At 38.8% G+C, this 25,599-nt stretch overlaps 2 protein-coding genes across 4 annotated transcripts in view; both read right to left on the reverse strand.

Moving 5' to 3' along the window:
- Positions 1–9,538, reverse strand: part of RECK (reversion inducing cysteine rich protein with kazal motifs) — a 52,070-nt gene extending 42,532 nt beyond the window's left edge. For 2 of the 3 annotated variants that reach the window (XM_015854844.2, XM_032442530.1), the window contains exons 1-4: positions 9,407–9,538; positions 7,018–7,076; positions 3,286–3,360; positions 24–60 (exon numbers count right to left, since the gene is read on the reverse strand). In XM_015854844.2, coding sequence (XP_015710330.1) covers positions 24–60; positions 3,286–3,360; positions 7,018–7,076; positions 9,407–9,488 — 253 coding nt within the window. In that variant the 5' untranslated portion in view covers positions 9,489–9,538. Of the gene's footprint in view, positions 1–23; positions 61–3,285; positions 3,361–3,999; positions 4,049–7,017; positions 7,077–9,406 lie in introns of all 3 variants that reach the window. The other variant, XM_032442531.1, reaches the window with a different exon arrangement.
- A 9,840-nt stretch (positions 9,539–19,378) lies between these two features.
- LOC107309773 (TGF-beta receptor type-1) overlaps positions 19,379–25,599 on the reverse strand; it is a 40,373-nt gene continuing 34,152 nt past the window's right edge. Inside the window, 2 exon segments of the mRNA XM_015854836.2 lie at positions 19,379–23,348; positions 25,446–25,576. Coding sequence (XP_015710322.2) covers positions 23,223–23,348; positions 25,446–25,576 — 257 coding nt within the window. The 3' untranslated portion in view covers positions 19,379–23,222.

Raw genomic sequence — 25,599 nt, forward strand, 5'->3', positions numbered from 1 at the left:
AATAGTAAACTAGTATTTCTTACCTGGCAAAGAAGAATTTATACAACCCCAAACTTCTCCCTGAAAATTAAAATACAAAAAGACAGTAATCAGTCTACAGAATAAAAGTGCTTTTAGCGTACACAAAATTACATTTTCAGTAATTTATCCTTGTGTTCTAAAAGAGTTATTCCGATGGAATATTTGTATCTACACTGTCTTCTAAGCAGAACAAGTTATATAAGCTATGTACCACTCACTTGCTTTGAAAAGAACATTGTCATCTACAGAGTACCTAATCACTAGCAGCATTTTTGTAGGTGGAGAACATACTCTTATGATATCACCTAAGCTAGATAGTCAACTTTTCCCATCAGAATTTAGAAAACAAAGTAGTCACTGTTTTAAAAGAAAAAAAGCTTATCTAGGATCCAGACCTTTTAAGAAGCTTGTTACCCTACCACTCCTTTCCAGTAGATTCCTGTTTGTTTGTTTTTTTTTCCTTCTAAACAGCAACATCTCCTCATCCCTCATTACTAGTATTAACAAGACTACTTGGCTGAAATGATTATGGGGGATTCTTTACTGTAGGGCTAACATAAGAGAACTCTCAGGTCAGATGCCATTCTATCACAGCTAGTTAGTAGAGGAAGGATTCAACCTAAGGTAAGAATTTAGATACTCAGCACTGGTGAGGCTGTACCTCAATACTGTGTTCAGTTTTGGGCCCCTCATTACAAGAAAGACACAGAGGCCCTGGAGCTTGTCCAAAGAAGGGCAATAAAGCTGGTGAAGTGTCCGGAGCAGAAGCCTTATGGGGAATGGCAGAGGGAAGTGGAATTATTTAGTCTAGAGAAGAGAAGGCTCAGGGGAAACCTTATCACTCTACACCTACCTGAAAGGAGGTTGTAGCAAGGCAGATATAGGTTTCTTCTCCCAGGTAACAGTGACAGAATGAGAGGCAATGGTCTTAAGTTGCTTTAGGGGAGGTTCAGGATAAATTTTAGGTAAATTTCTCTGGAAGAGTGCTCAAGCATTGGAAGAGCCTGTCCAGGGAAGTGGTGGAGTCACTGTCCCTGGAGGTTTTCAAGGAAAGAGTAGATGTGGCACTGAGGAACATTAATTAGAGGGCCTGGTGTTGATGGGTTGACAGTTAGATGATCTTAGAGGTCTTTTCCAACCAATTCTATGGTAATTTACTTTATCAGAAGGAAGCACATAACAGTGGGTGTGCTGCAGTAAAATGCTGAAAAAATAAAAGGTATGGAATTTTCCCTACAGCGTATGTTTGATGATTAATGTCCAACAACTGAAATCTTACAATGCTTAAACACGCTTTTACTGCATTCTAATTAAAAATGACACAAGTACATATACTCACAAATATTATGATACTCACTCAACAAAATACACAAATGTCTTGGAATAACAAGGTTTAGGCAGTAGAAGGATTAAATCTAAGGTAAGAACTCAAGAATTCAGCACTGCTGAGGCTGCACCTCAAATACTGTGTTCAGTTTTGGGGATGTATTTTAGTGCAATCTAACTGAAATCAAACTTTTTTGAACAAGCACTGGGAAAAGTCTAAATAGGTGAAATAAGAGGAAAATTCTGCAGCATTCAAAGGCAAATTAGAAGTCTTAAAGGGGCTTTAAATGAAATAGCGTTAAATATTTCTGAGGAGAAAAGTTCAATTAAACCACACAAGCAACCTGTATTGTCACGTAATGACTCTGTCAACACAGGAATTACCAACTTTCCAAACTTACAATCCATCTGTATCTAATGTTCTAAAATGATCTTCTCCATCTGTGGGAGTTTCCCACTTCAGAGAAGAGGCAAAATCAGCTCGAAAGAAAAACATTAGAGCTGCCACTTCTACTAGTTCTGCTCCTTTAGTTCAACTGATTTCCTTTATTTCATGAAAAAATAATAGTATCTCATTTTGGCAATTAATGTATCACTTACTATCAGGCAAAACTCTTATATTACCTGAAAGAGTTGAGATAGCATCTGTAATCAGTATGCCAGAAAATAGACCCATTGATTACATTTACAATCTATTTACTCTTCTGCGGAATGTCACTAGAATACCTTTCCAGCAAAGTGGAGTGTCATCTGAAAGCAGCAAACATGGCACTAAGATGAACTGTCAACTACTTCATAAGTAGAAGTCTTTAAAAATGTTTAAAAATATTACTAGTGCAGCAACATTCAGATACACTCTAGATAGCAAACTTACCATTTATAAAGATGGTAATTGGGAGTTTAAAAAATACATATATACCGCATCAATCATTTTCCTATTTCATATACTCTCTGGTACTGTCTTCTAAAAGTCTACTATCTACCGTACAGACAAGTCACATTCTCCCCATTGGAGAGCAAGAAAAAAAAGTACCAAACAGTACCAAAGCTACATACCACTTTGATATGTTATCCTACCACCGATTTTACTCATGCCATCAGATGTCTACAATTTCCCAAGGTTTTAGAGCTGGTGATCCACAGAAACCAAGCCTTGAGAAACATATTTTTGAGGCACAGGAGAAAGGGATCTATAAGCAAATACATTATGGGAAGAAGCCTGCAAAATGACAGACTCAGATTTACCACTCCTAATAGATGGAAACAGCATTGATACTATTTAGAAGTAACAAAAATTACAAGACAGAAATAAAATCTTTTTAAAAACAAACAAGTCGAGATATTTTAAGTTAATTCTAGAGTCTTCTCTTGTGGTAACATCAATGCTAGCACTCATCTCTTCATACAGAAGATCATTTCCACCACAGAGATAGGAGTAGATATATATGTGCATTTTAATACACTGCAGAACTTTTAGGAAACCATGATCCAATAAAAGCCCTTTTTCAGGTTGTCAGAAATGCCTACAGACCATTCAGAGCAGCTATACAGACGTCCATGCCTTTGTATAATCAAGACCTGATAGTTTTGCCCCATACAAACTGGATCACATGTTCTTGATCGTCAATCACTGCTATTAACTTCTAAATGACAATCACACAGTGCAATTTTTCATAATATCAGATGGTTTTCATTCCATTTCATAGTTTACATGACCACCAAGTAACACAGTAGACAAGTTTTTACTTTGAGGATCAAATCTCAGTTTAAGAACTCTTCTAGCCTTTGTAACAAAGAAAAATCTTGAAAACATTTGCAAGCTCAAAACTCAGATAGAAAATAACTCTGCAAGCTAATTTGAAATTTTCCTTTTGTAAGCAAAACTCTGTTAATATTAGTGGTTTTTGTTATCTTCTTAAAAAATCTAGCAAGCCTTACCATTGATTCTGGACAATATTCAGGTGCCCGCTGCAGTAAATGTTTTAAACGAGAATCACTCTTAGAAGACAAAATCTGTAAGAAGCAAAACACACAGAAAATGTAACCCTACATTGAATATCAATTGATGTCTTCTGTTTTTAGTTTCACTGTCTACCTTTTGACAACTTCTGCTAATAGTCAGCATGTAAAGAATACACATTTAAGATTTTCTCTCATATATTTATAGCCATCCAAATACTTCTGTGAAGGAGGAATTTTTATGTTTAGAATTTTCTCATAAAACTTTTACATCTGGAAGTTTCTATGAAATTGGCAGTGTGAAAAACATAAAGAAATTATGCTTAATGTATCATACAACTCTGTTTACTTAACTAATCTTCTTGCACAACCTCAGGCAACTAACTCCTTCCAGAAGGGGGAAAAAAAAAGAAAGCTACTATTATGGAATAAACATGAACAGAAGGTAAAGATGCTGTCAAAATAAACAAAGGCAAATAAACAGTTGAGCAAGATCAAGCATCATCTCATCAAACTGATCATCCAGAAGTTCATGGGATGTGAAAAGGTGACTACTATCATTGCAAGGCAGAATACTATCACTTTTGAACAATTATGGCAATAGGACAAAGTTCCTAATGATTGGAAAAAAGGTAAACTTCATATCCATAAGAAAGGCAACAAGGATAATTTGTGGAAATAGAGGCTGCTCACCACACATAGAATTGTGGAGTAAATCCTCCTGGAAGCCACATCAGGGCACCTGAAGTACAAGAAAGGTGACCAGCAACAATCACAACATTCAGCACAGGCACACACCTACAGCAAATTTAGCCTGACAGCTTCCCATAAGATAAAGACTAATTCAGTAAGGAAGTGAAAAACTGTGTATGTTGCTTATTCTTACATTAAAAAGGCTTTTACATGGTCTCTTTCAGTATTTTACAGCCAAATCAGTGAAATGTGGATGAGATGCAAGGACTGTAAGGTGGATGACAAACTGCCCAGACAGCAGGCCTCAAAAATTAGTAGCCAGCAGTTCAATTATCTAGGTGCTGGTCTCTTAGAAGTGATACACAACAGCAATTACACCAATACTGTTTCATCACTTTACAGAAATAATCCTCAGGAAGTATGCAGATGGTCCTAAACTGAGAGTGTCATTAATATATCAAGGAGTGGAGCTGCTACTCAGATTGGTTTCAATGAGCAATGAGTTCAATCAGTGTAGTAATGAACTGAAAGGAAACTCAGGAGGTTCCGATGCAAATAAAGAATCTTACAGCTGGAACAGAAAAATACTATGCAACAGTACAGGCTGGGTGCTCACTGGCTAAAGAACAGCTTTGCAGAGAAGGGCGTTGAGGTTCAGGTTGATAGCAAGCTGAACGTGAGTTAGCAGCGCACCAATGCAGCAATGAAAGATAACAACATACTAATCCTCATTAGCAACAGCATTATCAACAGGTCATTGACAACCATTCCCTTTCATAAGGCACTGAAGAAGCCATATCTGCAATACCACATCCATGCAACAGACAAACATGAAAAGTCACAAAGATGCTGGAGTTCGAGACACAAAAAGACAAGCTGGCAGAAAAACATTTCTGCCAGTCTGGGAACAAGGCCTGTGAACTAAGAGCATCCACAAGAATGGCATCTCTGACATTCAGGTGGCATCTCTGAAGTGCAGAACCAAAGACATTCTGAATATACCTACCACCAATAAAGACATAAACAAGCAACTGTAACAGCAGCTTATTAGCTGGAAAGGAGAAAAACAGTACACAGAACTAGGAAAACATTCTCATAAAGCAGTAATCAGCTACAGCAACTGGCTGTTCTAGGTGAAAGAAAAAATAGTCTGAGAAAAGTATAATGTTGTCCGAGAAAAGAAAGTGTCACAATATATTGTCTGTCTATATATAGATGTCTATATATAATATTCACTGTTGTGATCACTATATACTCCCATGCTGGGTAACCATTTAATCTGTGACACAAAGTATTTGAAAAAGTATTTATCAGGATTCCTAAATCTTACCCAAGCCTTTATTCCAAACATGCAGGAAAGTGTTCGTAGCTGCCCCTTATCCATGTGAGGCTTTTCTCAGGAGCACTGATATCCAAGCAGATCAGCACATGAACATAAATAGTCAAGGACAAACCTGGAAATTTCTGCAACATCTTAAGCCCCCAGAAACCAAACCTGATGAGGAAGCAAGTCTAGTCAGGCGAGGATTCCCTCCATCCCATACAGAAGGAAGTCTTTGTTCTGGTGGTACTGTTATCAACCCATGAGTTAAGTACATATGGCTCCTTGACAGAGTCTGTTCTTTCTCAGAGTCTTGCCAATGCAAGACTCAAGATCTATTACTGAGGTGCTTATCCAAAGATAGATATATAAACCTTTTCCTACTTTCAGAAGACACCAATTTTAATATGCAATAACCATATAATCTGGCAATCTTTCCTTCCACGAGTTGACAGATCCCATCCAGATGAGGCAAGACCATAAAAACAACACAACCAGAACAAACCAACCAGGTAAATAATACAAAAACCCCTCCATGCTAATTAGAAATCGTGCAGCAGAAACAAGATGAAATTTGACAATGAAAAGCTCAAGACCTTATGAAGAGCTAACAGGAGGAGCTAGTAGGAACTTCAAGTTAGTGAAAGATAAGAAAAAACTGAATAGATTATTCCAAATGCTATCTCAACACAGCGGCCAAACTTGCCATTTGCTAACTGTTTCTTACCATAAAAGTTTGAACATTTCTTCAACTAAGTGTTATTTTGTTTATAGTAAAGTGTTTACCTGTATTCAAAGACAGAAAATTAAGCTGTAAGGTCTAAAAGCATAAATATAGGATCTTAAGGCGTCTTAAGACAAATAGGGAAGCTGAAAGGGGATTTGGCTGAACTCTATATCAAAAAGGCAAAAGAGCAATTTAAACAAAATTTTCAGTATTAAATTCTAGTAAATAAGACTTAAACCATAATCAGGGTCAGTGCTTGATAGCTTCAAAACAGGTAGTATGTATAAAAAAAAAAAAAGGAGGTAGCTATGATGCAAGGGCACTAATTTGATACTAAATTTGTGCATGTGTATGTATAGTTTTTTTAATAAAAAAAACCTTGGTACATACAATTACATAAATAAATACACATGCACACTAAGAGTACAATGTATTATCCAAAGCTACAAATCTAAACAAAAGTTATTGAAAGCGTTTTTCAAGTTTGGGTTCAACATAAACAGCTCTATTACTGTATGAACAGAGTAAGTGCATTTTTGCTGCATTCGCAGACAACATAATGAATATCTCACTGTTAGTTAAGAAGCAACAACTAGGAGAAAAAAAATAGCACCAACACTTTGCTCTTCATTTGAAATTCTCAAAAAAGCACATGATCCAGAAATTTCGTAAATTATCCTCATCCCTCACATTTTCCTACATGTTTATCACTTCTTGGCAAAATCCTGAATTCAAGTTTTAACTCCATGTCTCCTGAACTTCACCAGAACCTGATGAAGAATCCACTTTGAAAGGGAAGAAGACTACACACTAAACCTTTATGTTCTCATTTAGATAACAATATTATGTTCTGTGATTCACATGCAGTACTTACACATAGATAGTTCCTTACTTATACCATTATTTTTGCTAAACCATTCTCTAAAAGCATGGTTTTAACTCTGAGAGGTAAATAACACATTAAGCTTACCTGCTCACAAACATCCCGGCACATTAGATTGTCCTTCGCATGGTAACAACAAGACAGACCTATGGAAAAGCAGGAAAGGGAAGATGGCGTTTAAAAGACTTGAAGTACTTTACCATCTCCTCTGAAGAGAATTACTGAGCTGATGGATGATGAATCAGAACAACCTGTCTGGTCCACTGATTACTGTGAAAAATTTTCCCTTCCAGAAAGCAAAACAACAAAACACAAACATAGGGAACAAACATATCAAAAAGATAGGGAACAGTCCTGGAGGTTCCTAGAGTGTGTGGGAGATAACTTCCTGATGCAGCTGGTGAAGGAGCCAACAAGGGGAAGCAAAATCCTGGACCTGCTGTTTGTTAACAGAGAAGGTCTTGTGGGGGATGTAAAGGTTGGAGGCAACCTGGGGCAGAGTGATCACGAGATGCTAGATTTCTTAATACTTGCTGAACCACGGAGGGGAGTCAACAGAACTGCCACCTTGGGCAGATTTTGGTCTCTTTTGCACCATGGTTGAAAAGGTCCCTTGGGAGGTAGTTCTGGATGGCATGGGAGCCCAGGAAGACTGAGAATACTTTAAGGAAGTAATTTTAAAGGTGCAGGAGCTGACCATCCCCAAGTCACAGAAGATGAGCTGATGGGCAAGGAGACCAGATTGGCTGAACAGAGACCTTTGGCTGGAACTCAGGAACAAAAGGAAAGTTTATGGTCTTTGGAAGAGGGGGCAAGCAACTTATGAGGTTTGAAATATACAGAGAAGTGGTGAGGGGATAAAAATAGAATGGCCAAAGCCTAGCTAGAACTGAACTTGTCCACTAAGGTAAACAATATATATAATATGAAACATATGCTTATAAATACATCAACAGTAAGAAGATGGCTAGGGAGAATCTCCACTCCCTGACGGATGCAGAGTAGAAGACACTGACCAAGGATCAGGAAAAGGCTGAAGTACTTAATGCCTTCTTTTCCTCAGTCTTCAATAGTAAGACTAGTTGCTCTCTGGGCACACAGCCCCCAGTGCTGGTAGATGGGGATGGGGAACAGAGTAGGCCTGCACAATCCATGACGAGATGGTTTTGGACCTGCTCCATAAGCTGGACACCCACAAGTCCATAGGACCTGATGGACTGCACCCTAGAGTGATGAGGGAGTTGGCGGATGTGCAGATTTGCACTCTTCAAATACCTGAAATGTGGCTGCAGCAAAAGCGAGGTTGGCCTCTCCTCACTGATGACAGGACGAGGGTTTAGGTTGTTTCGGGAAAAAATTCTTTACAGAAAGGGTTGTAAAGCACTGGAATAGACTCCCCAGGGAAATGGTTGAGACACCAACCCTCGATGTGTTTAAAAACCATCTGGATGAGGTGCTCAGGGACATGATTCAGTGGTGGGTTAAGAGTTAGGGTAGTATGGTTAAGCTGAGATTGGACTTGATGATCTTGAAAGTCTTTTGCAACCTCAGCAATTCTATGACTCTGTGATTCCCTGCACACTGTTCCTGGGTCAATTTGACCAGTATCACTTCCATCACTAATCAGCATGTTCCACCAACTTCAGTTTTCATTTACTGTTCCATTTAAGTAATCGGTAAAGCCATCAGATTGCAAACATATCAATAATAGTGGTGGAGAAAGGGTTTATAATAAAACAATACCGACCAAATTAATTGTCAAAATAAACAACAACCCCCCGGTCAGATGTACTTAAGTGTACACTTTACTCACAACCAGAAATAGTGGTTCCTCAGTCAACTTTCTCACTGCATTGCTTCACTGCCTCAGACATTTTTCATCACATAACTTTCCCCTCAGAGTAATCCTTACACTTCACAGACCCAAGAATTTAGAGCTTCCAGCCTATGAAGAGAATTTACATTGGCTACTAAGACAATACATACATTTAACTGTACATGCCACCTCGTGAACATCCTAGACAACATTCAATGTTTCTGCTATCTCAGTCATACCATCAGCCTTATCAAGGAGCTGGGCTACACTACGTCACGTTCCAATACACCACTTTTTCACTGCCTTCTTCCTTAAAGCAGAAACCACAACTGCAGTTCAACTGTGCCGTGCCCTCAAACGCTTTTGGTATTGCGGTTTTCCACTTGAAGATGTTAGATTTTTCACGCTTCCCACTCGCGCCGCCAGCGCGACACGTTTAATAAAAGCTATTTGCCACTACCTACACTCTCGCTGCCTTCCTTCATTGAGCTTTTAGCACCGCCAAGAAGAGCCGCAATGGACTCTCAGTAACAACAACCGAGCGGCCCCAGCCCCTCTCCGGAGGCTCCGACACCCCCCGGCCTCGCCCCTGCGCCATGTTGTGGAGCAGGGTCCCGCCGAGCCGTCTCTCTGCCTCGCTCCCCGCACCCCGTTACTCACCGGCCGCTCCCGGGGAGAGCAGCGGCGGCACCGCCGCCAGGCACAACAGCGGCCAAAGCCACGCAGCTACCGCCGCCGCCATGGCCGGTCACGAACCCTGGCCCAGCAAACCAGGGGGCCGGACAGGCCGACGGGCGAGCTATGACGCCAGCAGCCGCCATTGGCTGCAGTTCGCCCGCCGGGCCCCGCCCCGCCGCCCGGACGCCGTGGACATTCCGGAGAGCGCCCGGGGGCCGGAGCGGTCTGTGGTAAAGTGAGCTGGGCAATAGCAACACAGGAGGAGTCTTAAGAACATGGAACATACAGCATCTTGCGAACTGCTCTTATCCTTACCCCAGCCTCTTATCCCAGTCAATTTTGTCCCAATCCCAGTTTTATATCTGGCCATCAGCTACAGAGCAATTAAATCATATTATGTCTTCATGGAGCAAAGCCATAAGAAATAACACTACATTTAGTTACATTTTAATTTGAAGTCAAATTGAAGTTGTTGCTCTGCATGTGAATTCATGAAGCTGAAAAGCAGCCAGGATAATCTAACTATGGAAAAAAAATTGTCCTTTTTTCATTCTTTTTCTTTCCCCCATTTTGCTGCTAATATATAACTGTGCTTGCATGCAAGTTGAACAGCTGCGCTTTTCCCCCTAAACCCAAGGTTAACTTCCGCTAGTTTTTTATATATGTACCTGTAATTCACCAGGGGCCCACTAGATAGCAGCAGATCCAAAAGCAGCATCAGCCAAAAGGCCAAGTTTTTACTCTGGTTCAGTTACATTGAAATACAAGGAGGCCTGAATGAATTTGATACATTTTTCCCCATTTATGCTCAGTGGTTTAATTTGTCCCAGTTTAACACATGGGTGAAGGCTGTTTGCTGCACAGACTGTTCTCCCAGAATGCCAATTAAATACAAAATTATTATCAACGATGATAGTTATCTATTCCACAAGCAAAAAGGCAGAGGAAAGATGCTGGTATTGCTGGTAACTTAATGGCTCTGGGTATTCACAATAAAGCTGACTTCCTAAGCTTTTAAGAACTGCAGAGCCACCAGTCTCAACATGCTACTTTACTAGATGAAAAGTCATTTTCACCTTGGTTACCTTCTGTTTCTGTTTATAATTTTAATATTAGAAGACAATCACAGAAATTGTGGGTTGGAAGGATCTAGGGAAATCATCGAGTCCAACGCCAAAGTTTTCCAACAATTACCTTGAGAACTCAGTCAAAATGTCAACCACTTTCATTGGATCAGACTGATGCATTAGTTTCACAAAAACAAGGTCAAAAATGCCCCTAGTTTTATGTTTTTGTTGTTCACTTAAAAAAAAAAAAAGTTTTAATAAAAATATATATTGACAAATATTTTCTGTTACTTATATACACTGCAAAACTAATGCCTCCTATTTATTTCCATGGAAACAGCAACAGATTCGAAGAGCACAATAACACTATTTGGTAGAGCATGTTCACAGCTACAAAGCACTACTTTCTAACGTAGTCACTACCATTAGGTATGCATTTTCACCAGCAATGAACGAGTACCACTGCTGAAACATGCCACCCACTGTCACTGTGATCACATCTACTGCTTGGTCTCCAGAAGTGCTCATTGCTTTCACAACAGCTCTCATATGTCAGCTTTTGGGGCCTGTCCTCTTCAATATCTTTATTGATGACCTGGATGAGGGCATCGAGTGCACCCTCAGTAAGTTCACAGATGACACCAAATTGGCAGGGAGTGTGGATCTGCCTGGGGGTAGCGAGGCCCTGCAGAGGGGTCTGGACAGGCTGGAGAGCTGGGCTGAAGTCAATGGGATGAGGTTCAACAAGACCAAATGCTGGGTCCTGCACTTCAGATACAACCCCAGGCGACGCTACAGGCTTGGGGCGGAGTGGCTGGAAGACTGTGCAGAGGAAATGGACCTGGGGGTGTTGGTTGATGCTCGGCTGAACATGACTCAACAGTGTGCCCAGGTAGCCAAGAAGGCCAACAGCATCCTGGCTTGCATCAGAAACATCAGCAGGAGCAGAGAGGTGATTGTCCCCCTGTACTCAGCTCTGGTGCTGCCACACCTTGAGCACTGTGTCCAGTTTTGGACCCCTCACTGCAAGAAAGACATCGAGACCCTGGAACGTGTTCAAAGGAGGGCTACAAAGCTGGTGAGGGGTCTGGAGCACAGGCCTTATGAGAAGAGGCTGAAGGAGCTGGCAATGTTCAGCCTGGAAAAGAGGAGGCTCGGGGGAGACCTTATTGCTCTCTATAACTTCCTGAAGGGAGGTTGTAGTGAGCTGGGGGTCGGCCTCTTCTCTTGTGTCAGTAGTGATAGGACTAGAGGGAATGGTTTCAAGCTGCAGCAGGGGAGATTCAGGCTGGACATTAGGAAATATTACTTCTCAGAAAGGGTAGTCAGGCACTGGAATGGACTGCCCAAGGAGGTGGTGGAGTCACAGACCCTGGGGGTGTTCAAGGAGCGATTGGATGTTGTGTTGAGGGACGTGGTTTAGTGGGAACTATTGGTAATAGGTGAACGGTTGGACTGGGTGATCTTGTAGGTCTTTTCCAACCTTGGTGATTCTATGATTCTATAATATATATTTTATATGTGGCCCAAAACAATCCCTCTTTACTTAGTGCAGCCGAGGTGAGCCAAAAAGTTGAACGCTTGTGGTTTAAACCATTATGAGATTCCTGTTTTGCACCTTTTAAGCCAAGCTTACAAGGCAATCAACCACAGAAGAAACTGTGTTGGTGATAATGTTCTCTCTCACATTTGTAATGAACGTCACTGTTACTGCAGGGCAGTCTGGAAACAGCAATGCTAAAATTTTCCTGACTGCAGGCACTGTCTGACATACAGATATGGTCTTCACATCTGCATCTTCTGATATGCTGCTTTGCCACAAATGTGCTGTGTAATTACACTTATATATATTTATAATGGTCATTTTCTGAGTAACTGAAGGGTGAATTGGAGCTTGCAGTGGGAAACTAAAACAGGGACTGCATTAACCAACAGAAAGATTACAGCCTGCTACAAAATAAACCTGTCAGTTGCTTTTCTGTGAAAGCAAGGCATCAGCCTCATCACAGACTAGCAAGCCAAAGCTCACTACTTTTTCTGGCTTCCTTAAGCCATAAGCAACATGCCCTTTGCAGGATGCAATAATTAGGAATAATTTGTCCACTACATTCACAATAAAAACATACTTTATTTCATCCTTTCTCTATACTAGAGATGGCTGATGTATGAAAAGTATAATTGTTTTCCTTCCACCTATGAAGAGTGTTTTCCTTGAGTGATTATAATAATTTCACTCTTTTCTTTAATGAAGATGTTTTCCTCCCTGCCTTGATGTTTTAGCTGCCCAGATTACAAAGATCCATGTCTTTTTATTTTTTCCCAAAAGCCACATGAAAACTAATCAATTCTGTTTTGATTTTCTGTATGAAAAATAACAGTACAGACAATGCTTGTAGTATCTTCCCCGCTGCCTTCAAAATGGAATGTATCAGCAAATTTCTGTCTAGCACCTCTTAAAATGCACAGATGGCATGAGAACTGTTATACATACAGCTTTGTTTCTTTCCTGGCCTTGATTTTTCATCCTTGATTTCATTGACTGGGTACAAAGTCATCAGCCTATACTAAATTGTGCATAAGCAACACCTAATCATGGCCAGCTTTTCCACATTCTTATTCTCTCTGCGATCACCTCTGACTTTAAATACCTTTTATTTGCTTTTAGTAGGCCTGGCATGAACAACCTTGCTTCCACTTTGATTTCTTCCATTAATTCTTCAAGTTTCGTTTTCTTTGTGAAAACGTGTGAAGTCCGTTTCACTTCTGCCTGGGTACTTCATGTCAGGCCCACAATCACATATACTGCTAGGACTTGTAGCTCATACTTCCTGAATGTCAGGATTCATCTAGAGAGACAGATTGAAAGAGGCCTTCAGGGAACCCTGAAAAAAGCACACAAGTTTATATTGGAGAGATTAACTCATAACCTAATGCGATACCCACGTGTAAAACATCTGTAATTGTTTATAAAGTAACTGGATTCAGCTTAGGCTGGGTAAACAGTTAATCTCTAAACATGACAGTTTCCTGAACTTTTGCTTAATACAAGTCACTTCCAGTAGTGTTTTAAGGTAACTGGAAGTAAAGGAAAAACAAACACATCAAAACTTGAAAAATCCAGCGGTGAGACAACTGCTTGAGCAGTTATGTCTTAGTAAAGGAATCAACAAAACAAAGGCAGACATGGAAGCTCTCTCAGTACTGCTGCTGTGTTACAGGTGAACATCTGTCTGTACCTCAGTCAGAACTGTTTGCAGTAAACATCTGAACTGCTTTTAGCCTAACAGTTTGGGAGCGACTTTGAAAGTTAAGGATACTGTCCAGTCAACACCAACAGACACATTTGTTTCTGCAAACATCAAATCTAAAACAGAAGAAATGAAAGTTTCATCCTGCGCACTTTAAGCAGCAAGAGGTCAAAGCAAAAGCAATAATCTGTAAACTGTTTTGTGTGGAGGGGTGAAAAGTAAGGGAATTCATGTTGTGAACAGACAAAACTTCTTCTCTCTGCATCTAACCAGAAAGAAAGCACTCTGGCCTGACAGATGTTCTAACTTAGAAGAAGCCAAACAGCCCTGCTTCACTGCTTTATCACTACAGGCAGTATAGCATATTTTTAGAGGGCTGTCATACATGAAAACAGATTTGGTTCTGATGTAGATGCTGGGCAGTGTTGATAATTGACTGAATTATCTGTTCCCTATTAAACATCTAGCAAAGCAAGCAGTAGTGAGTGACTTTCATGGCACTTGGAAAGTACAGCCTGACATTTCCCTTGGAGTAGGGGCTTGGAGAAAAACAGCTGGGGCTAGAAGAATTTGGATGTCCTAGTAAAAAACATAAACAAAACCAAAAAATTAATTTGTTTTAATGCAAAGCCTTTTTATAATGCAGCTGCTAATGCAAAACCAATCAAACAACACCAAAGGTTGTACTGCGGGGACAGGAAGACCTACAACTGGGATAACGTTTCTTGTGAAAGACTGTTTAGGTCTTTAAGAGCTAGGCTGGAATAGAAGCAAGACATTTGTTCAAGAAATTATAAAGATTGCATTTTCAAACAAACTCAAACCAACTGCCCTCCATCTTTTGAAGTGGATTTCTCTCATGGAACAGCAAGTAAAATTGTTGCTGTCTCTTCTGTGGAGACACAGGTTGCAAAATGCACATGAACTTAAATGTGCCAGCAAGCAGAATTTTGCATTAGCTAAAAAGGGATAGGAAAGCAAGTAAGCAAATAAAGCGAGTGCTAGAAATGTCTGATAACATGCCACAATTCAAAATGCACATAAAATGCAGCACAAAAATGCCAGTGTAATTATCTCCAGCCTAGAACATCAGTGATGTGAAAAAAGCCACACTATTATTCACCTTCTAAAAATGAGTGATGTGTCATGAAAACAGTACTACTTCAATGTTTATCACTTGAATCACATAGAAAATAATTTAATTTAAGCCAGGTTTCAAATAGTCTTAAAAAACAAAAACAAAATACCACCTGCTTTTAATTAAAACAAAAAACAAAAAGCAGAACTGTACTGAACATGGTGTCTTTAGGATAAATTATTTCATGGAATCATTTGAGTTGGAAGGGATCCTTAATGGCCATCTAGTCCAGCTGCCCTGCAGTGAACAGGGACATCTGCAGCAAGATCAGGTTGCTCAGAGCCTGGTCCAGCCTTCCTTCAAATGTCTACAGGACAGAGCTTCCACCACATTTCTGGGCAACCTGTTCCAGCACTTCATTACCCTCTTTTAAAAACAATTTGGAGGTACTTTCAACTGCAGACTGCAACAACTTCAGAAGAGGAAACAATAAAATGGACATTTGACTATCAGCAACTAGAAAATGGCTGTAACACATTGTTACAAAGGAAGAAAACATTAATAGTCAAAACTGTGCTGTTTTGTGATAGAACTCAAGAACTACCAAAGTGATCAATAAATTTGGGTTACCTACCAAGTTATCTATTTGCACAGCTACAATGGGAGTATCAGTAAGCAAGCACTAAGGTCAATGTTATGAGCTCCCTCAGTATTGTTCTTCAAACTTCCTGCATGCAATTATGGCAACAATAAAGGGAGCAAAGTGTGCAAATTCTCTGACAGTCAGTCATCTCAGCTGATTTTGACTTCAAAAGAGAGGGCCTAGGTCATAGTAACAATACTGTCTGAAGAAGTTTTATAAACAAAAGTTGTAAAACTTTCTTTTCCTACAATATTGCGTCCTAATTCCTCAAGTTCAATACTGTTCTGAATATTTCAAGAACAGGGTAATACTTTCCTGAAGTACCAGTAATGATATCCACAGCAACCTGAACAGGCTGGAATGGTCTACATGGAAACCTCTGCTATCACAGGTCCTAGTAGAGAGAGCCTTTGTAAGAATGGAAACCAGCAGTTTGACAATATTATCCTATTGATGAGAACAATGGGGCATGGATAATTTGTTATCAATAGGCAATTAATTATGAGTATATTCATCTCCCTTAATGCCAGGTTTGCTTAGCCAGTGATAGATGTTTATCCTGTTCTTACCTCAAGCTTTCATTCATCATATTTCCTCCCAATATTCTGAGGATAGGGAGTGAGAGAATGGCATGACAGTTCTGAGGTGATGGATGTTTTAGACTTCAGAATTTCTTTCCTTGGAAATGTGTACTTGCAGCACAAAAGGCCATCAGTATCCTGGTCTGCATATAGAGAGGTGGCCAGCAGGGTGAAAGGCGTGATTGTCTTCCTCTGTTCTGCCCTTGTGAGGCCCCAATCAGGAGTACTACATCCAGGTCTGTGGCTCCCAGCACAAGAATGTGGAGGTGCTGGAGCAGGTCCAGAGGAGACCACAACAATCAGACGGCTGGAAATTTCTCCTATGATGAAAAGCTGAAGCTGCTGGGGTGGTTCACCTCTAGTCTCCATCCATGACAGGTACATATAGCTTGCTACACATAAAGTATGCTGGCTACCTTGCATTCCTAGCTGACGCCTGGTAGGACAAGTGAACACATCTTTCATGAAATTCATGCTATTTGCTTTCTTTAAGAAAATTTTTTAGGCATTTGAGCATAACAAGTATAAAACTATGACATCTCTTTCTGATATCATCGTTTATTTTTCAAAATAGTTGCTCAGGCTTTGTAACAAGTGCCTAGGAAATGTGGATAAACCCACAAGTAACAGGTGGCTTTTACTAAGTCTGTGGCCTCACAGCCTTCACTATCCTAAACGGCACAAATTACTGAGGACTGACATCTTTCCTACCATTCTTTGCTGAACTACTGCTTTGAGTAGGAACTGCCTGCATCCTTTCTCAAGCACCAGACCACAGAAGTCATTAAAAGCCAACAGTATCCTTAGAAACAAATAGGTTGATACTTCAACTAAAGCTCAGATCTACTGAGCAAGCTAGAATAAGAAGTTTATAATTTTTCTCCTCAAGAAACACTAGGTTGTTTTTTTTTTTTTCCACTGCTCTCATTCCAGTATGTTTGTTTTTTTTTTAATTTTTGAGCTTACAATGAACTCCTCACACATCCTTCTTTGTCTTGTCATCTCCAATGCCTCATTTCCCCATCTTGCAGGCCCTGACTATGTTTCTGCCTAATCCTCTCTGTACTCCAGAACCTTCCGAGTTGATCGTGCTCCCCACTGAAGTTTCAGATGATTATTCATTTTCCAGTGGTTTGGACCAGTTGGTATTTGGTTAACTAAGGTTGCTTTAAAGAATATATGAACAACATTAGCAAGCAATCACACAGAATCACAGAATGACCCGGGTAGGAAGGGACATCAAGGATCATGTAGTTCCAAGCTCCTGCCTGGCAGGGCCACCAAACATACACCTTTACTAGATCAGGTTGCCCAGGGCCCCGTCCAACCTGGTCTTGAACACCTTCAAGGACGGGGCATCCACAACCTCCCTGGGCAGCCTGTTCCAGGGCCGAGCCACTCTCCTAGTGAAGAACTTCCCCCTAACATGCAATGATCCAGTCCCATCAACATTTTGTCTGGACACATACTGCATTTCAATGCATAGAAAATAGTAAAATAGGGCAGAGTGTTTTTTTTGTTTTTTGGTCAAGGAAAATTGTTCTCGACTTGCCTCGGACACTGCAGATTTTGGAAGTCATCATCTTCAGTTGTAAAGTATACATGGTTCTACATGTTCTGCTACTTCAGGGATTTTTTTGCACCAGCTATTTTAAGAGCACATATAGAACTTTGATCGGAGATGAGTGTATTCCATTTTCCAAAGAAGTTTGAGAAATCACAACAACAACAAAAACATTAGGCTTGTACAGGGTTATGTGCTGGATTATTTCAAACATGATGGCATTCTCCTTCTTTAGAGATAGCATTAAGTCTTGTAAATAGGCCTATGTGTTTTTGTTTTTTTTTCTTAGGGATCTTTACACTCATTTACCACCGACAGTGATTAAAATAACAACCTGCATTCAACCTACCTTAGGCAAGAACACTTCATCTTCCAGACTCCATTTATCTGACTCATTCTTAAACACAGGGAACTTATCTATGGCTCTTTCTTTTTTTGGGATTTTAAAAAAGAAAAAAAAAAAAAAAAAAAAGAAAGAGATATCTGATCTGCAGTGTGGCTATAATTGGCCATTTTGGGGGCCTTTCAGTGAATAAATCTATAATAGAACAGTATAAGAAGTAGAAGCATACACATTTGTCATCCTACCTCATCACAGTACTAGGAGGTTTTGATTTCTAAAGCGGAAAATGCCCTCAAGTTTTCCCAAGACATTTTTTTCCATCTTGAACTTTGATAACAAAATCCAGCTCTGCTGAATGACACAACTCATGCATTCAGCAGCTCCTCTTAAATTATCTTAAAACAGCCTCACAGATGTTTCCTGTTCACAGACTATCAGCTTCCAGGTGTTGTCTGTTTTTTAAACTATGCATAAACCAGAACAAGACCTAGAAAGACCATGTACATTTGGTCAAATCCTTGTAGCAATGTAAAAATAAAACCACGCAAGTCCATATTTCACTCAAGATTAAAAATCACCTGCCATAAGAACAACTGCTTGCTATCAAGTGTATTTTTATAACGTGACTTTAACTTGTTTCACACTTTCAGGATAAGATTCAGAAGTCCATATTTGATACAATTAAGCTTGGTAGGTGGTAACACCATTATACTATTTTGAAGCCATATATTTTCTCTGCCAGCAAATTTATGAGTGGGGCTTCAAATTTATTGTGTTTTGGTAGTTTGTAGTGCTAGGCCTTTCTCTGGCAGCTTATGGTATAGAGGCATGTTTTCAGCAAAATATACTTATGTTTTAATCTTCTGTGAGAGCTTTTAAAGAACAAATTTTGATGTGGATTTTGACTTTCTCTGGACACCCTTTCCAGAAAGGTGGCTAATACCCTGTGCCTGTCCATACTCAAAAGCTATGAGAATAATGACCCTAGTAATACTCTTTGTTAGCCCCAAAGAGGTCAGGCAGGTAGACTACACGGCCTTTGTAGGCCCTTTTCCAACTGAAGAGTTCTAATAAAAATAGGTGCACGTAATGCTGTAGAGGACCAAGATAACATAATTTTTGTTATATCAGTTAAATTCAACACACACTGATTTTACTGGCTATTCTGCAACACATTGAGGTTAGCTGCTCAAGTCTTGAAATTCTCTTGTACATAAATTTAATGGCATACATGAGATGATTTGCTTCAGTGTTAGCAAACCCCTTCTTAAGATTTTAACAGCAGCAGAAATTCCTTCAATGAAGAGGAATTCACAGGTACCCCACTGTAAATCCACACTTTGCCAGTTCAGAACGTACCTCTAATGTCTTCCCCTGAAAAACAATTCAAACATTTTGAGGGAAAAAAAAATAAAAAAAAAAAATATATATATATATACACACACATTTTCACTCCTTTAATCTCTCTGTTGTAGTGTTAGCACCTAATGTAAGCATCCACTCTTCTACTGTCATCCTATTTACAATCCATTGAAATGTATACTCTAAAAATACAATACATTTTCAGAAATGTAAAGGGAAATGCACAGTTTTCTAAGGTTTAAAAAAGTGACAGTCATCTGTACAGGATCATCAAATTTATCATCCAAGAAATAAAATTTACAAGGCAGTATCCATCCACACAGCTATGTAAAGGGGTAGGTGCTACACTCAAAGCAGCAGACTTGCTAATACAATAAAATATGGAATATGAAAGTGTTTTGGGGCATGTGATAATACACTTAGTACCACTGAAGCTAAAAACTTAGTATTAGCCATATTCTAGAAACGTGTACCTGCAAATCTGGAAAATGTTCTGAAAATATTAAGCACTATATACACGAGGTAAATGTACCTTGGCCTTTTAAGAGGTAATTAGAGTTTAAAGCAACTGACAGTGATTTTTTTTTTCTTTCTTTCTTTTTTTTTTTTTTAAACATAAAATGATTAACACCATACAATCATTTCAATGGAACGATATAAACAAGGAACTAACTAAAAGCTGGAATTCATGGCAATCACACTGAAAACAAGTACTGAAAACATAACATAGCCTCTTCTTTGTTTGACACCTTCATGTTCCCATACAGTCAATGTTTGTATATACAAAGTCTTTCTCAGAATTACAGGTGAGACCACAGGAGGGTGACAAGTATGTCGTCATGCCCAGAAAGTCAGCTTGATAAACATCTCAGAATTCCAGCTTTCAACATTAAAAGGTCCCTGAAGAAGTCCAGCATTCCAAAAGCATTATTTTGGGCTTTTCAGCATTAGAAAATTTTCAACACTCTTTATTCTACATGTCAGTATGCATCCACATGATCGCCGAGGCTTCCACTGCTACTAAAATATCAAACTGATTGAATCCATAAAACTTAAGTGAACATATAATGTACGTATATTTACAATAAACATTTGCATCAGTATTCAAACTGTTTTGGTATATACTTGAAATGATATAAAATTAGTATTTTGAATGCTAAAATAATTTGGTCCCCCTGGATTTCCAAGAGCAGATCCGGTGATAATAAAATCTTAATTTAAAAAATACTTATGTGTACCTGTGTCCATACATATAAGATATGATCTTGCACAGGCAACATTTAAAGTTACGTAATATATACAGACACAGCCTTTGTAAAAGGTGTTCAGTTTTTATAATGTAAAAGAAGAACACAGCATGAAGTTGTGGTATCCGAACTGAGGATACATACATATCCATTCAGAATTTTCCTGTACTGCATTCCAATATGAACAACATAGTTGTTCTAAAATAATATTTGTAATGTCACACAGTATTGGGTGTCCTTCCCATGGCATGATGTTTCTAAATTATGAACTATACCATTGGTATCTAAGGTAAAGAATCAGGTAAAGCTATGACAAACATCAAAATTTAACATAATTTAAATAGGAAGTCTTTAAAATTAGTACGGAGCAAATAGTACGTCTTCCTTTGATGCTAACTTGTTTTCTGTATGCACTTTTCTGCATCTATAGGATGCACTAAAGGGGCATTCCAAATAAGTAGAATGGAGAAATCAGTTACATTTGGTCATTTTGTTTAAATGGTCATATTTGGAAAATTGGTCATTTGCATAAAGGTAGTTTAAAATCCCTATGTGAAGTCATTTTGGTTTAACTTTGATAGTGTCCTGAAAGCAGTCATGTCAAAAAGAAATACAACACATAAGCATGACAGTTGTATGAACATTTCAACCCAGCTGTTATCTACTAAGAACTTCTCTTTCCTTGCATTCTGTTCTCCAAACTCATCCACAGTGATGGCTGAAGAAAGAATTTCATTACATGCAGTTCAAGCTCTGCTACTTTGTAATTCCCACATCATTTAAACCCATCTCCAAGCAAGCATTAAGAATGGGAAACTAGTCAAGACTTAGCTAACACTAAGCCTTGGCCAAGACTTTTGCCACCTACATAGCCTTTTCACTAGGATCTGCCCATCTTACTGCTTTTAACAACTATGTATCACAGACAAAGCAGCAAAATCTCAGCTATGCTACTATTAGCAATCACCTTGCCGTCCCTACTAGCTTTGTGAACAACCTTCAAGAGGCTGTATGTTGAAAAACAAAAAGAAAGCAGAATTAAGGTTGCTGTGTATTGCTTGCCAAGAACACTTCTGGAGAGTAAAAGGTTAACTGTTGGTTTATGTACTAATTACCAGGCACTTTTACAAACAGAAATCCTGGTAGGCACTAAGGAAGTCAAAGATTAACCAGACTTTTCCCAACAATGCCACTGAAACTTATCCTGGAAGGAACAATTTTAAGAAGTTTCCCTACCCGCATCCAGAAGTTGGGCAGGAAGGAATTCAATTTCTAAATAAGTTTGTGCAGATGTTGTCATGTCCCTAGAATTTCAAGCAAAGTTTAACTAAAGCCAGGCACATTCTTTTGTATTCTTATGATAACACAAACCATCTTAAGGTTTGTTCTTCTAACTCTGAAGAACACTGATAGGAGTCCTCTGGTATTTGTATCTAAACATCTCCAGCTCACTGGTTTCTATAGCTCATCATTTTCTTTTCATGTGACACAAAAAATATGCACATAAGATTCACAGGCAGCTTCTAGCTTTCTTGTACAAAATCCTAAATAAGTCTCCCTAGTCACAAGTACACTTCACGCTCATTTAATTGCAAATATTCATGTTTAAGCCTAAAGACTTCACAGAACTGTGCAGAATATACGCTTCTATTATTTAATTTGATGGGGGAAAATAACCCTTAAGGTCATCTTAATTTTCTTGCTATTTTTCTGAAGTAGATGGGTGCTCCAATATTTCAGAATTACCACATAAAATAAATCTTAAATTATGACTCATCACTTGACAATTACAAAGTGTGATAGTGAACTGACAAGTTTACAATTTGAGACTCATACACTGGTTTAAAGAGTTAGATTTTGGCAAAACTCAAGGTATTCCACGAATTACAATACTCACTTGGCTGAAATGAGTGTTAATTAAATCTCAGCTAGGGAAAGGAACAGTTTATCCTTGGAAATCAAAAGTACCATGGGCTTTGTGCACTTGCTGGTATGCATTAAAAGACTCAAAAGCAGCACTTACTGATATAATACAATCTATCTTAAAGGCAATGTAGTGTTTTGGAAATATGGAAAAAAAAAAACAGTAATCATGTCTATAGTTGCATAATTTATGTTCCCCACTACTGAATGAGGTCAATTTGCAAATAAAAGTAAGCATTCAAAAGACATACAACCTTAATGGGCAGCACAGCATACTCCAACAGTACATTCAAAATCTGAATCAAAGAACTGTACCAGTGGTTCAGAATACTCGATGTACCAGGCCGGAATAACATTGCTTAAGAAGCCTTCAATGCACTCTAGAACAATACGATGAACCACTTCCATTTTAAAAGTGATCTTGTTTTCAGAACAGCTTACTAGAAATTAACACCAGCTATGAACTTCCCAAATACAAAATTGTAGGTTAATAGAACTAGTCTACACGATGTTTTATAAGTAACCTCAGAAAGAGGTTCATAGTGCACAGAAAGGACCCAAAGCAACTGCTTAGCACATCCACAGAAATCCTAGTAAGTGACGTTCCTATGAAGTATTAAAAGGCAGCAATATCCTTCTGTTCCCCCAGTGAGGTAGAACAATTAACCTTCTTAACACGCCACTCTGGTGCAGATATGGATTTTTACAGTTTTTTGTTTTGTTTTTGGTAGCAAATCCAGGATTACATCTTTATCCCTTCCTGTTGACTAAGTTGTGACAGTGTTTTCTTAATACGCAAAGCTGTTAGCCTAGCAGCTCCATTGGCATACCAGCATTCCCGCATGATTTTTGCCATTACTCGTAATGCCTGCAAAAAAACACAAATTATTACATGAATTTCTGTTCCCATGTAACCTCTGTTCTGCTTTAGCCTCCTACAGTACATATTTCTAAAGTCTACTGCCAGACTTATACATCAACATGCTGTATAAGAAAAGTCAAATTACTGAAGATTTTTTTCTTGTAAATAAGAGAGCACTAGTATTATTCAGCACATGCAAAAATATTTTAGCAACATTTAATAGCTTGTCTGTAACTATTTTCTGAACTAAACTTTTGCATTAGAAAAAATACACTAACTGTGCTTCAAATCCAGGTAAAAAAAAAAGGAAAATAGAAGGCACTCAATATTAGCATAGAAGTGCTTAGTAGCTGAGAATATACTCAAATACTTTCTCAACCATAAAGTGCTTTTCAAGGAGTTAGTTAAATACATAGCAATCCAGTTCTTTTTGTATCAGGTACTTGACTCAAACCTGAACTTCACAATATTCTGAAAACTTGGAGCCTTTTTATCCCACAAAACCCCATTTTTTGAAATTTGTAAATGCTATTATCAAGACACAATGGAAAGAACAAAAATTAATGATGATAAAAGTGATATACAAAATTTTACACTCAGAGCAATATGACAAGAAATTGCTAAGTGGATTTGCAAGATTTGAGTGGCAGTGTGTTTAAAAAAAAAAAAAAGATTTTGTAGCCCATGGGTTTGTACTGCCTTTCTCTCCTAGCTGCATTCTGTTGCCTGATCTTCTTTCTGAGGCCTTCAGTATGTATTAATTTCACACATCCTGCAACCCAATTACGTCTTCCATCTAATGGACATCACATTGCATCAACCTCTTCTGTTATAGCTTCTTGCAGTTATTCTCCTATGCTCTGGCCCTTGCAAGCCTTGACTACCAGAATAACTCATTCCAGTATCAGATAAGCGCATCTGCAAAGAGGCTCAATCATGAGCACACATATCTCAGTTTTGTATTTCTGGCTTATACGATTCTCAGCTTCCTGTTGACTATATTTCTATTTCAGTAATTGCAAACAGTACAAATTCTGAGAGAGATTGAGTATTAAGATCATCACAGTTTTGGATGAAAATTCATAAAGATGTTTACTATTTAGGTCAGCCTAAATTCTACAAGATATGCCTCTATCAAACAGGGGAAAAGACACCTAACTTAGTTCCAGGCAGGCTTCAGATAAGGCAGGACAGCACTGTTGAAGATGAGCAGTACTGTTGTGCTGGCAGAATGCTGAATTAAAACTATGCCTGCTTTTAAAAAAATTTACTAGCCAGCCTAGCTATAGACCAACTGGCACAGACCTAATGAGAAGCTGTTCTCATTTAACAGCTCAGGAAAAATTCCTCAGGAAAATTTAAACATTTTTCCTCATTAAATCAAATGTTTTTACTGCCTCAGTTCTGGGATGATCCTGACAGGCAACTGACTCCCAATCCACAGAGCTGCTAGTTCACTCACAGTGGACTGGAGAAAGAAAAACAGCAACAAAACCTGAGGAAACACCATGAAACTGCAATAAGGTAGCTTCACGCTGGATGTCAGGAAAAGGCTCTTTACCACAAGAATGGCTGGGTACTGGAACTGGCTCCCCAGGGAATTGCTCATGGCACTGAGCCTGCTAAAGTTCAAGAAGTGTCTGGACAATGCTCTCAGTCATTGTCTGATTTTTCAGGGGTCAGGACTTGGACTCAATAATCCTTACCGATCCCTTCCAACTCAGGATAATGTGTAATTCTATGATTCCAGGAAGATTAAATGTATCCTAGCCAGACGCTGTACAGCCTCCTATTAAGCTGTTTATTCACAATCACACTTCCCAAAAAAATGTAACTGATACTAACTTATGTTAGCTTCACAATAAGGAATACTAGAATCTTCCAACACTCTGTAGAACATAAACTATTCACTTTTGTAGGACTTCATTAAACACTTAAGTATAATCAAAGTTCAAGAGCATTCAATATAGCCATGATGATTACAAAGAAAATTTTCCAAGAGACAACCCTTTTCCCTTCCACAACAAGCATAACTTTTAAGCTGCTGAAATCAATACAAGCTCCATTGTTCATTGAAACAGCTTTATATAAGTTAGCCAGTACCTCACAGCTCTGCCATCTGTTTGGGATATTGGGCCTTAACTTCTGCTCACAAACAACTTTTTTCATTTCTTCAACAGAAGGATCTGAAGGAACTAGGTCATAATATGGCAACTGGTAATCTTCATGGATTCCTGTAATTGGTTGAAAAAAATAT

Source organism: Coturnix japonica, chromosome 2 (genome assembly GCF_001577835.2).
Source record: "Coturnix japonica isolate 7356 chromosome 2, Coturnix japonica 2.1, whole genome shotgun sequence".
Lineage (NCBI taxonomy): Eukaryota > Metazoa > Chordata > Aves > Galliformes > Phasianidae > Coturnix > Coturnix japonica.